Source organism: Crocodylus porosus, unplaced genomic scaffold, assembly GCF_001723895.1.
Source record: "Crocodylus porosus isolate Cpor-Errol unplaced genomic scaffold, CroPor_comp1, whole genome shotgun sequence".
NCBI classification, from domain to species: Eukaryota; Metazoa; Chordata; order Crocodylia; family Crocodylidae; genus Crocodylus; species Crocodylus porosus.
The window spans coordinates 256680952-256695304 of NW_017728886.1; the positions used below are offsets into that span (position 1 = coordinate 256680952).

Consider the following 14353-nt stretch of genomic DNA (forward strand, 5'->3'; position numbering starts at 1 on the left):
CCCATCACTTACCTGTTTCTCCCTTTTGACCATTGGTCTGGGCTCGCTGGCTGTTGCTGGGCCTGGTAGTTCATCATCTCCTCCACCCTAATCAAGTCTGCTACAATGTGCACTTGTGTACAGGCACCCCAAGATTTTAAAACATTTACAAGCAAGTTATGAAATACCTCGGGATAGGAGCAGATGTCTGTAAAAGATGCAGAGGAATTGAACGTCTGGTTCTTAAAGGGTACTGGTTTGTCAGAATCACACCATAGCTGCAGGTGGGGGAAAAAAAAAGGAAAACAAAGTTAGGGACATTGTGGTAACCTGGTGTCCAATAACTAACCAGCTTGATGGGCCTGAGGTATGGAATTCTTTTTTTATCCAACTAGTAACCTTTCTAACAGTCATAATAGGAAAGCCAAGGATCGAATGGGGAAAAAGAGGCCCAGGAAATCTGCATATACTTTTCCATTGGTAGGTTAAGAGCAAACACATACTAGAAGATCAAGTTTACTTTCAGATATGTTTTTTCTTCCCATATAAAAGTGATGCATGTGTTTTGAGGGCATATACACTAAGATTGATTTAATAGATTTCATAGACATTAGGGCTGGAAGGGACCTTGGAAGATCATCAAGTTCAGCCCCCCGCCCCAGGGGCAGGAAGTCAGCTGGGGTCACAGGATCACAGCAAGACATTCAAATTTCTCTTGAGGGCATTCAATGTAGGTGCATGAACCACCTCCGGTGCAGGCTATTCCAGACCTTGGGGGCTCGGACAGTGAAGAAATTCTTCCTTATGTCCAGCCTGAAACGGTTTTGCTGGAGTCAAATGGTTAGAAACGCCAGCAAGACTGTTTCAGGCTGAACATAAGGAAGAATTTTTTCACTGTCCAAGCTACATTGAGAGTGTACTTTCTCTAAAAATGGGCTCTTTTCCCATGGCTTCAGTAGGAATTTGGTTTTTGAATTTGAAGGCCAAATCTGGCTCTGTGATTTTAGGTGTGACATTCAGGATGAAAATAAATGAAGGTGTTCTACAAGTACATATTCCATAATACCAGGATAGATCTATCTGATACCCTTGAAAATATTCTTAGAAATGGGGTTAATGGACATATATTTATTAATTTAAGTCTAAACAAAATGGAGAGGGAAATTAGCAGAGGAATTTCATACTGGAGATTAGGAAGGACTTTCTGTCTATGAAGGTGGGCAAGCATGGGAACAAGCTATTTAGAAAAATTGTGGAATCTCCATCCTTGAAAGGTTTCAGAAGCAGGCTAGACAGACACTTCGCTGGGATGGTTTAATCAGGGATGATCCTACCTTGACCAGGGGGGACTGGGTTAGATGACCTTGTGCAGGCCATTCCAGCCCTACTTTCCTATCATCTGAATATAGAATGACAATGTTTTCTAATGATCTCAGATCTTGAAAATTAAGTGAGAAGGAGATTCTTGTCTCGTATATTAATCCAATCTGGATATTTATGGCAAGTCATTTCACCAGACTCAATACTTATATATTTGATTCTCTGCCGTTCCATCAAACAGCATTTGTTTAATGAGGTCCAATTTTTTATAATTACATTCTAATTAGGGTTGAATTTGCAATTGCTTATTTGTTCTCTTAATAACTGTCTTGTCTCAGCAATATAGTACTATTCTCTAGGTTATTTGTACGATTCTCAGTGACAATTGAGAGTTAATGACCTTTGCATATCAACTCTGCCTAGAATGCCTCTAGCTGCAATACAGTCTTAAAAACTATATTAAATATCATGTTAAATACCCTTTAAGCTCAGAGGTTGTATCCTTATGCTCAGCTAAGGGTGGCTGAACCAGTTTGAAGAACTACTAGACCTGCTTGGCCTTCTGATGAACATATGAACCAAAACTTAAACTTTCCTGGAAGTTGGAATACCGGTCATATGTGATCAGTATAGTGATTAAAATAGTGCCATATTCATGATATGACTCCACACCTCGTGGATGAAATCTTAGCCCCGTTGAAATCAATGTGCATTTTGCTATTCTTGCTAATAGTAATAATTAGTGGCTACATTCTTCTTTCTGCCACTGACCTTCCTACTGCTAGAGGCAGGGTACCACACTGAAATGGAACAAATTCATTTTTCTATCAGAGGTAAAACTAAAAGCCTGCTGATAACCCAAGCTCAGTCGCAGTATGATGACAACAACAAAGCTCAATGCAATTAAACACCTATTAGCACAGGGGTGGGCTACTTACTGAGTGGCGGAGGGCCACTTACTGAGTTTTGACAAGCCGTTGAGGGTTGCATGATGGGCAGCCAGGGCAAGATAAATATTAATTTTCTAAATTTTGTAGGGGCCCTGTGGGCCAGATAGATTGGCCTGGCAGGCTGCATCTGGCCCCTGGGCTGCATTTTTCCCACCCCTGTATTAGCAGAAACCTCATTATGCAAACGCTTGATTAGCCTCTAGGTTGGCCTTCAATACACAAGACATTTTTTTTGTTCTTTTTCCCTCCATTTGATAATATTTCCTTATGTGAAGGGCTGGTGGAAAATATTAGATTGGGAAAAGTATTGGATGGTGGGGCATTTATCATTGTTGGGTTTTTTGTGGGGGGATTGGGGGGGCTTGTTTTGTTTAGAAAGCATCTTCAAGCCCTTGAACCATAAAAACTTAAGAAGTGCCATAATGGATCAGACCAGTGGTCCAGCTAGCCCAGTAGCCTGTCTTTAACAGTAGCAGAAGTGGATGCTTTAGAGGGAGAGTATATGTACAGGGCATGTTTAGTGTAATTCATCCTCTGTAATACTTTCCCTGGCATCCACCATCATTGGCTTAGAGCTGCTGTAGGAATAACTCTTGACTGTTCTGTTTAATAGCATTGAATGGATCTATTGCCAATAAATTTGTCTGGTCCCATTTAGAGCCTGGCTATTCTAGCCGCCTCTACAACCTTTTTGGTATTGAGTTCCACAAGTTAACTTTGCATTGCATAATAAGTACTTTCTCTTGTTAGCTTTAAACCTGTCTCCTGCTAAGTTCAGTGGGCACCCCCTAGTTCCCTATTCATTTTGTCCACTCCCTTTATGCCTTTATAGACCTCTATCCAACCCTTCCCTGCAGGTGGAACAGTCCTAGGCTTTTTTTATCTCTCCTGGTTTGCCAGCTGCTCCATATCTCTTGACCATTTTAGCTATCCTTCTTTGTATTTTTCCCAAGTCTACTACCTCCTTTTTGAGATGCAGAGACCAGAACTGCACAGATTCATCAAGATGTGGATGCTCCATGGATTTGTATAGTGGTGTGCTGATATTTTCCATTTTGTTTTCAGTTCCCTTTCTAATGATGCCAAACATTTTATTACCTTTTTTGATCACCACTGCATATTAAGTGGATGTTTTTAAAAACACTGTCTACATGATTCCACGGCCTTTTTCCTGAGCTGTAACTCAGAACCCAGCATTGTGTATGTAGGTCTAAAAGGTGCTATAAATATGTACCTTTCTGGTAATATTGGAGAGAGAAACATAAGTACTTTTTATTTGTGAACATTTATCTAGACAATAAATCTTAAGAAACCACACTGTTACATTAGAAGACCACAAAGCAAGGACATATTGAGCAGAAACTATCAGAAAGGATTAAAAAAAGATAAATTAACCACTTTAGAAAATCATATTTGAAATAACATATCAAATTTTATGGCGCTGTAATGCACAGTCTCTTATTTTAAATCAGCTGGTTCAAAAATGCATTAGTTAACAGGAAGAATTCAAGCTTAATAATTCATAACTTATCTTTTTCCGGTACAGATATATAAAATTCCCTCATTGCCTCTGATACTTACAATATTTATGATGGCTCCTAGAAAATTAATCATAATGGATGCAAAAATGACAACATTCCTGGCCAAGTAGGTCTCATTAATCCAGCAGCAAATTTTCCGGAGCACGAGGGGTAAACATTTATAATCCTCTGCAGTGGTGATAAGCACAAGGGCAGAGTGCAGCATAATCAGAATAGAAAACTGAATGACCATTGGCATCATCCTGCAAGGAAACACAAAACAAATCAACCTGGCAATACAAATATACTAGAACAGTATTAGTTAACATTACTGAGATTGCATTTTCATTCCTTTCCCTTTCTTTTATTTTCTCTAAAATTCAGTTATTGTAAGGTTTGGTACAGTTAACTCCAAGAAATATTACAGTGAAGACAAAGGACTATTTATATCCTCCGTAGCTGTCCATTGCTTTGCCCATTTTATTACCCCCTTTCTTGCTAGACAACTCTAGTCAAGTCTATAAAAATGACTACCGATGCCACACAGGGTGGTCTAATGGTAGAAAAATTCCCTTCTCCAGAACAGCACTTCCCTTTAAAGAGGCTTTGAAAGCTACTGGACCCATACTTAGGATTCTGACTTGATTTGCATGCAAGCTGTTAGTCACTCTTCAAGACTGGTTAGCAATAGCCAGGTTCAGACAATGCTATTATAAATATAGAGCTATGTCAAGGTATCATAAAAATCCACCTTCAACCAGTGGCTACCTCCTACACCCGCATATACTTCCATAGGCACTACACTGCCTGCCTTCCTCTTCCAAGAAGGATGACTAAGGCTCCTTTGGAGCTGACCAATTCCATTCCTATATAAGCCAAAAAATGTTATCTGGCCCAAAACCCAGAACGCCTCTCAAGTGTCATCTACTGACTCTACAGAGACCCACCCTGATCCAGCTTGCAGAGAAGTCATTGGCCATCTTCCAAGGGCAACTGCATCAAGACCAAAGAGACTAGACCTTAGGAAACTAAGCCTGGGTGTCTCATCACATATTTCAAAGCACCAACTGCTGAACTGCCTAGCAACTAGTATCTTCATCATTTTTTAAATAGATGCAATTGTTTAAAAAGCAGCAGACTGTGTGAGATGGAGAAACATGCTACAACTCAAATAACCAAGCACAACAGCCAGAAATAAAAGTTGCATAACAGATTGCTCTGGGATGATAAATAGGCTTACATGAGCATATAGAGAGAAACTGAATCAATTCCAAGGCTTTTCAGGAAGAGATGAAGAACTACAGGGTTTGCAATGACATGTAATGGCCTCATAGAAGGTAATTACATCGGGGGGGTGGCATTACTTTGTGCCGCTTAAATAATCTCCCTTCTTGACATTTCGGAGGATAAAACGGCTGCAGATATGCTAAAATTCAGAACAAAATTAAGAAGGCTACACATGGATCAAGATATCCTCCTTTTTTCTTCCTTGTGGACATGTATAAACTGAGATAAAATTCAGAAACTTCTGTATACACTGGATGTGATGATGGACCACTGACTTCCCTTCTCTAGCATGACAGCATGCAGCATATCTCCGAGTGATACTAAAGATGGTGGCTAAGGTATTTCTCAGGATCATTTAAATAATATTTCCTGTCCTTTGTGTTTTTCCAATAATTCACTGGAGCCCCAGCTCAGTAAAACACTGAAGCAGGCCTTTAACTTTAAGCATATGCGTAATCCCATTCCTATTCGACAAACTAGTGATGCATTCGGCAATGCTCCACTGAAATCAACGGCATGTAAACGTGCTTAAATTCTTTTATGAAATGGGAGCTAGTAAGTTTAAAGCTCTAAGTCTGTTTCTTCATCTAAATGTTTATCACCCTCCATACTTAAAGATACTCATTTGTTACTCTGAGGCAACTAGGGTCATTACCTGCATGCTTTAGGAATAGGATTTTGTTTTCAAAACTATGTATATAGGCTTTACAATCAGGAAAAAACTGCGGGTCAAAATATGCCTTTATTATTCTTGACAGTAACTTTCAACTCCTAGACGAAGAAATCTTCCATGAAGCAGAATAATATGAAAGAAGAAAAAGGAAAGGGAAAAAGCTGCAGGGCAGATGGGTGTGACGTTTCTTCCTTCCTGATTCTTATGGTTTGCCTTGTGAAAATTAGCGGAGAGGAATCCATGCAAAGGGAGCGCATGTCAGATTTTGCTGCTGTTTTGAAGTGATTGATTTGGCAGCAAAAATGTTCAATGGAAAACAGATCCCATAGACAAGCTCCATAAATCCTACCATACACAAGCAAGCAGAAGAAAAACAAGCAGTCTAGACAGGGAAGATTAATATACTGGAAGGAGCAGGACTTTAAAATAAAATAAACTAACTTCATAATATCATTGGCAGCAACACGGCAAATGAGAAGTGCTAAAAGACGAAATATTAGAACTGGGAAACTCTGAGAGTCACAGCTAAGGGCAAGCATGAAGTAAAATCAGGCACCAAGACTCAGTTTTTAGACCAGCTCCTGAACAGAATACTGTTTTTAATTTGTGATTAGAAGAATATACTTCAGGGCTGTCCAACTGGTGGCCCATGGGCCACGTGTGGCCCCTGGACTCCTGCTAAGCCACCACTCCCCTGTTGCTCTAGCTCCAACAGCAGCCATAGCCTCCAGGCTTCCCATCCCTCCTTCATGATGGGGAGAGTTCAGGGTGAACCAAGGGCCACGCACATGATGCAGCAGGGGGAGGGTGCTCATGTAGACACGTGCACAGTCTATGGGATGCCTGTGTGGATGCACAACACAGCAGTGGAAGTGCGTACATGTAGGATCACTGAAGCAGTGGAGGAGATGCAGGCATGTGCTGCAGCAGGTGGGGCATCCTTGCAGCTTGTGGCCCCCGCTGGCATGGACTGTGTCCCTTAGCCACTAAGAAGTTGAAGAGCCCTGTATAATTTCTAAAGATGTGTTTAGCAAGTGGAGATCAGGGAAATCTGATGGGGGTTGAGGGCATACTGTAATCCTACAGTAGGTATGCATAGGGTGACTATATGGGATAATGTGAAATTCAGGACAGTGCGCCCCCCACTCTCCACAGGCTGCAGGAAGTTAAAGGTCCATTAATGACCCATTGTTCTTTACTTCACATGTGTTTAAAAATCACCTGTGAAGTAACAATTGGTGTTAATGGGGTTTCCTATTTCATAGCTCATGCTGCTCTGCCTCCATGCTCATCTTACTGTTCACCAGCTGGCTGGGACCAGCCTCCAAAATCTGGGACTGTCCTGATCAATCTGAGACATATGGTCACCCTAGCTAGATGCATGTGATTTAAAAATAATAATAAAAAAAAAAGAAAAAAGAAGAGATAGCACTGAGCTAGGCTCATTGTATCGGAGAACTAAGCTGTGTGAGAATTGAGAGAGATTCCTGTATAGACTTTTGCAACATGCTCATCCTTGTCATACAAGGGCAGGTCTCAGAGAAAGCATTTAATGATGTTTAAAAATGTGTGATTGATTAATGCATTGAAAACCACACGTCCAAATCTTCTGGGATTTTTATTAAAAGCTTCGGTCCAGCTTAGAAAGAAATGTATTGCAAAAAACAAGGAGCGTTCAGCTCTGCTGCCTCCCTTACCTCACAATCCTTCACCTGGAAAGAGCCCATAGAAGGATTTGGAGGGATTGGGTACAATGCTGAGTGCTGTGATTGAAGAAATGGACGTTTTATGAAAGAAAGCGGTGGCAGGGGATAGGAAATCGTATAGGATCATAGAAGTGTGCATACAACACATTCAGCCACATCTGGACATGGGATCTATAGGTTTACACATATTCAAAGCCTGAGTCTGTGCTTTGTCCCTTTGTTGTCTTGTTAGTAACCACTGAATTGTAATTAAACACTTCCTTACGAGGGAATGGCACTCCAATTTTCTATATTTGCAATCATGGTTGTCATTCAAGCATTGGACCTCTATCCCTCTCATGGTGTATTTTAAGTCCCTTACCATGCTGAAGATTTAGAAGACCTTAAGGGTTACATTTTCAAAGGTACTAAACAAGATGTGTGCACCAGACTCCCATAAAGTTTTTCTAGCATTTTCTCTGGCACAGGCAAATGGTGTGTGTGGGCATGAACAAAAGAAAAGAGTGTCTGGGCATGCTGGTAGAGTTAATTTGTTCGCTTTTTTTGTGAGGTAATATTCTTTCCAGAGATTTACCTTATCTGTAGGAAGTCTCATCCACTACCACTCTGCCTGAAAAAGTGACAGCCGCCTACCATCCACATGGCCCCTGAGAGTTCAGTCAAAAATAAAAAGAACTGGATGGAGGACAAGTGAATATGACAAGTCTGACTATCTTCTTAAACAAGAGAAGCTGAGGTCCCTGGCCATTCAAATTGTTTAGTAATAGTTGAGTGTCTAGTTGTCTCTTTTGACTGTATGTTCAAGGATTTTGTTGATTTGAAATGATCAAAATGAACTTTTGCTGATCTTTCTCAGATTGGCTTTTGTTCCCATTTACAGAAAGCAAGACCTTTAACATAAAGTAGTGCACTGAAAGCCAAGTCGCTCAATACTTACATAAGCCATGAATCCAACTGTCACTGATGTAGCTAAAGACATTATAGCTGCTTCTCCCAAACAATATCTGTCTATCTGGCGTTGAGATTCAGACAGAACTGACAAGCCCAGAATCATCTGTTTCATATGCTTTTTTACCCTAATCCTGATGCTGTTAATTTAACAAACCTGCATGTAATATAATCAAAGGGACTGGTCCTTTATCAGTCTCAACTCTTACTGACATCAGTGGGAACTACAAGCGGTCAACACCTGATGAGCCCCATAAACACTTATCCAGAGGTGGAGATCTACTGGGGCCTCATACAAACATTCAGTTTCTCCTGGGACAGTCGCTGTGCTTTTGCAAGAAAACCATGAGTGTACAGACGTTCAGGTTGATCTCCCAAGATAAAAATGGCTGCTGTAGGTGAAAAGTAACTTAGGAACAACAAGGGTTAAATCACACTTGGGAGAGTTTCTCCTGGGAGAGGAAATGTCTGCACTTACTGTCGGTCATTTCCTCACTGTTTCAGATGTTCCCTATGGGGTAGTCATTTCTACATATCATATATGAAGTGCACTTACTAAGACAAATGTATGTAGTGTGATATAGCTCATAAATATAAAAATAAGATAACTTTTTAACCAGTTACTAAGCTGTTAATAACTATGAACTAGTTCCGCCCTGTAAGACTAAGCATTTTTTTTTACGTTATCTGTAGAAACCTGAGGCCACACTGAGTACCGTTTTGAGTACAACTTCCACTCATTTAAATTGGAAGTTCTGTTTACAACTCAGAAAAAAGATATTGTCAGTAAGTATGGAGGGTTTCACCTTTCTGTCTGCCTCTCATGAAGAGAAGACTAGTGTGGAGCAGAAGATACTATAACACAGAAGTATATGACAAGGAAAAATCTGCATATGTATTTCCAAACATTTATTGGAAACTCTAAATAGCCTTTTATATTCTAGAAATATAAATCTTTAAGAATTATAATAAGGTGTCTTTGTATTTACCTTGCAGAAGGAAGTAAACTTTGGATTGCGGTGATAAATACAAGAACAATAAATGCACACACCAAGTTTGACTTGAACACTTCATCTCTCATTTGAGAATACTGGAATAAAAAAAAAAAGAAATGAATTAACTTTTGGTTCATGCACTATTTTTTTTCAAAGAGTAATGAGGATTCTAGAAAATTAGCAACAGGGTGTGGTAAATTAATTAGCTTGTTAACAATTTATTGTTAAAAAAAGAAAGGAAAACACCAAGTCAAGAATAAACTAATAAACTCTTCTCATCAAGGGAACAAACCTGAACATTTCACTTTCGAATACAATGTGTTTTTGCTTAGTTGCCTTTTTATCTGAATTCTTTTCATTGAAAAACAGTGATGAGTATAACAGATGATCAGCTACAGAGCCCACAGATTCCAATAGGGAAAGGCCAAGCACCAGAGTTCAGATCTAGATCTGAAGCATTCCCCAGTTTGGTAATGTCCGGGAGACTGTCTCTATCAAAAAGCAATTGGAGACAAATGCTGAAGTCAGCTGGGGCTGAACACATGCATTATGTTACATATGTGCATAATTGCTTGTGGCATAAAGGCCATTGCACTTCCATGTATAAGTAATATTTGTCTTTCTTCTGAAGTAAGCAAAGAGACCTATGGGTGATATATGATTATTTTGTTTGTGGTTTGAGGGTTCGCATTTTATGTCGAGATTGCAGATGACTGCATAGAAGCTGCACTGATTTACACCAGCTAAGAATCTCACTCATGACATGTAACATAATTCAGCTTTCACAGCTCACCTAACCTTTGCGTGTATTAAAAGATATCACTAAGAGCTTTGATCAATTGTCAGATTTTTTTTGTTTGTAATCACAGTCCTAATACTGCAAACCATCAGCTTTGGAAATACTGACAGACCTCCCCACTACACCCCAAGCCTGCTCCCCAGCTACTGTCTAGCACTATTGCCAGCTTAGGAAACTGGGTCAGTTAATATGAGACGACTGGTTAACCTAGAAGAGATGTGATCCAAGCCATCAGCTAGTATAAAGCAGTATATCTCCATTAACTTCAGTGGAGCTATGCTGACTTACTCCAGATAAAGAGCAGGCTCATCTACACATTTAAAAAAAATTGGCAGTGTCCATCTATACTGTAGTATTGCTATGAATTTTTTAGTATGACGCATAAATTGATGTTTACTCTAACATTTTCTCTCCATTTTTTTAGGAAATTGTCCCTCTTTAGTTTAGCAGTGAATAGGGACCTGCTGAATTTATGGCAGAAGTGGGGTGCACTGCAGCTCCTTCAATCTTGCAGGTTCCCGCATGCGCCCCTCTGCTGCTGATTGCTGGAGGGGCTCCGCTTGCAGCTTGCTTTTGATTGGTGGGGAGGCGAAAACTGTGGCTTTTAATATGCCGCTGTTTTTGCCTCCTGCTGCTGATTGGCTGAGGTCCTCAGAGGCCCCACTGCTTGCTGACAAGTGGTGAGGAGGCAAAAATGGTGCCATGTTTAAAACCATGGCTTTTGCTTCCCTGATGATCAGGAGGGAATGGCAGGCCCCCTCTGCCAATCAATGGTGTGGCGGGGAGGGGGCGAGGCATGCGGGGGAACATACAAGATTAAAGGAGCTGCTGCGCACCCCACTTCTGCCATGAATTCGGTAGGTCTCTCTGCCAATGAATTGCATATTCAGAGGTCCAGAGAGCCATAATGAAAACATGGGCATGACTGGGACAAAGAGCAATGCCAGGACACAAGCACCACAGAGGTCCATCAGTAGTGCTCTGCTGCGTAGCTCAGCCCTCCGCTGCTGGGCCTCCTTTTGAAGGAGGAGGGCACTAGCGTTTACACCACGCTGGCCGCATCTACATGAGATGCTGACTCTGCAGTTATTGCACAGTTTATACAAGTACTAAGGAAGAAGGCAGTAACTGGAGTTATTGTGCAGTAGCATTACTGACTGCACTGACTGAGCAATGGCTTGTTACTACTGTGCAGTAGCATCGTGTCATGCTTTCTGCCGGGCGACGCTAACTGCACAGTCAGCATCTCGTGTAGACATGGCCTCTCTCTCCCTGGATCCTGCTTCACTGCAGCTGTCAACATCTGGTCAAATCCTGTTGGCTTCTGTCATGGAGAATGTTCTTCTCTTTCCCCCATTCCTTTCCATTGCATCTTCCTCCCCCACAAAGGACTCCCGTGTACACGCCTTGCTGCAGCAACGTGAAAGTGATATGATTTTTGACAGATTTGCTTCTGCACGCAGGGTCATTAATTTTACTTTTCTGCACTCGACATGTTTGCTTGCATTGGCAGAAAGACAGCACAGCCTTGGCTTGCTTTGTAGAAACAGATTATTATTTCCCTAACGTGCTTACCAGGAATAGCTTCCTACCTACTTCCGGAAAAGGGATGTCAATTTTTGAAGCCTGGAGTATGCTACCTGAGTGATTAAGGGCCAGATTCAGGGACAGGAATTTTAGGACCCATTTCATATTTAGGTGCCTAAACCCACCATGGTTCAACACCTAAATAAGAGTTAAGTTCCTCTGAGCTGTTAGCTGCATTCACACCATCATGGTGCTGAAGAAAACTGGCACAATCAATTCAGATCATCTGCTCTTTGTAAAACACAAACTTCTTCTCCTCTGAAATATTAAATCATGCTTTCATTATTGAAATAAATTAAAGACTCGGTACCATAGTCCCCATTCAGAAATAAGCTATCACTGAAGTCAGTGAGGGTTTTACCGCCTCAGGAGTATGGGATTGGGCCAGTTGCTTTCACAAAATACCAAGGAAAACCAACGTGCCTTCCATTGACAAGAATTGCTTATGGAAACTATAGCAAATTAATTTACTGCAGGACAAGGTCAGCATTTCCTGCTGTGTTTAAAATGTTGTAGAAAGGATAAAGGCCTATGTGACACAACCAGAAACTGTGTCTCGACAAGAATTTTTTTTTAATGGTTCCAGAGCAGCACTGATGCCAGTGGTAAACTTAGCACTTCTCTAGCAATTTCCATATTTAAAGTGCTTCAAAGTCATTAAGGGATAGATTAAGTCTTGAGTCCTATTTTTCACTACGGGGAGAGATGTACTTAGGCTGTTCCAGGAGGAGCAGGGTCTATCTAGACAGCAGGCACAGTACTTGTTACAGCACAGTGCGGAGATATCTGGCCCAGCTTTAAAACACTGAGATCAGCACAAGATCATTTGCTTTGCTCCGTGGGTGGGTTTTACAGCCCATACTGATTCCTTGTTGTTGGGGCTAGACTGCTACTGGTATCCAAGCTGACGAGTTCAAACCTAGCTCTGGTATAGCTACACTGTACTGCTATGACTGAAGTTAGACATGCCCTCAGAGATGCGTGATGCTTCCTCCGGTTCATATCTTGCACTGGGAGTGGTAGGGGAGTAATTTACTATCACACCTTTTCAGGGTTCAGTGTAGACCCATGCTGCCCCAGTTGCTCTGCTCATTCCCCACCCCTCTCCATCAACTGTGGCTGCTTAAAATTAGGGCCCATAACTGGTCTTAATTTAATAGTACTGGGTGCATCTACACGGGATGTTTACTGTGGAGGTGAGTAATTAGCTCTGCCATAAACGTCTCAGCAGCTATACATGAGACCCTATTAGGGTGCAGGAAACTAATAAACTTTGCAGCAGGCAAGGACTTGTAAATACAAATCCTACCCTGCTGTGGAGTATTTTTTTGTACAGCAGAGTATGTGTGGATGTTGACCCATCTAGCTGGTGCGTGAAGGTGCTTCCATGCTGGTGCCCCGGCTAGCCCTGCACTGAAGCACTTTCATGCCCTAGCTAATCCCTCCATGTGGTTGGATCAGCCCTGGGCTGGCAGGCAAACCCCCGGCCCCCCGCCAGCCAGGACTGCTCCGAATGAGATCCACGTGCTGCGCATCAATAAACACCGGAGCTGATTGCTCCAGAGTTAATTGCTCCCGAGCGCACGTTCAAATGGCACACCCAGGAGCATAAAGCTCCAGCTCAATAAGCTCCGGAGTTTATTTATGTGCACTAGTTGTAAGTGTAGATGTTCCCAATGGTAATCGTGATGATTACCATCATTAACCCCTAGAGGCTACGGTGAAAGACCAGGGCTTTGTTGTTTTAAATGCTATATGAGCATCAGAAGACAATCCCAGCCCTAAATAATTCACAGCTTTTTGAGGTATTTTTAAAAATACAGCAATTGAGATGTACATATTGCATGGGAATGCTTTAATATTGAAATGGGAACAACCTCCCCATAGCTATTTCCTCCTAGAGTCTCTGTGATGGAATGGAGTTCTTGGTAGGAACAGGTTGTGTGATGACAGGCATGTCACTGAGGCTTAGACTTTCTTTAAGGACATTCCTATATCTAGACTTTCCTGAGCAGAAACCTTCCTATAGTGAAAAATTCCCTGCTATGGTGAAAAAGTCCCTGCCTCTCCTGATTTCTTTTGTATGCAAAACTCATGGTATTGGGGAATCTTCGTGTGAAAAATCTGAGGTTCAGAAAACTCCATACTGATGAAAGGCAATTTATGGGGAATCATCTAAGGTGAGAAGCAATCTTCTTTATGAGATAATATAAACCCCTATTATGAGAAATAATGTAAACATTTCCCATATTTTGATGCTACAAATTCAACAGCTTTTTAGTTGCATTTCCTTTGTTTTGGCTATTTGCCTACATCCTGTTTGTGAAAATATCTCCTAGCAAAATTGGAAGGTATATTTGGAGAAATACTTCACAAAATGTCTCACTTGGAATCTTGCACAAGCCTCTCCAAAAAAAAACCCCCAAAAGACTCCAGGTGGAGTTCACTGTGGTGAAATCACACTTTGTGATATAATTCTGATTGTCATCTGCTGTGGCATTTCTCTTCCTAGAATATCCCAAAAGGACAACAGCAGAATGAAAGTCTGTTGCTGAAATTTGTCACCAAGCTGCATCATGTTAAGTCAAA

At 41.2% G+C, this 14353-nt stretch overlaps 1 protein-coding gene across 1 annotated transcript in view; it reads right to left on the reverse strand.

Annotated features, from left to right (window-relative positions):
- Nucleotides 1-14353, reverse strand: part of ADCY8 (adenylate cyclase 8) — a 190180-nt gene that overhangs the window by 34524 nt on the left and 141303 nt on the right. The window contains exons 8-10 of the mRNA XM_019552871.1: nt 9373-9473; nt 3831-4032; nt 168-257 (exon numbers count right to left, since the gene is read on the reverse strand). Of these exons, the coding sequence (XP_019408416.1) occupies nt 168-257; nt 3831-4032; nt 9373-9473 (393 nt within the window). The remainder of the gene's footprint in view (nt 1-167; nt 258-3830; nt 4033-9372; nt 9474-14353) is intronic.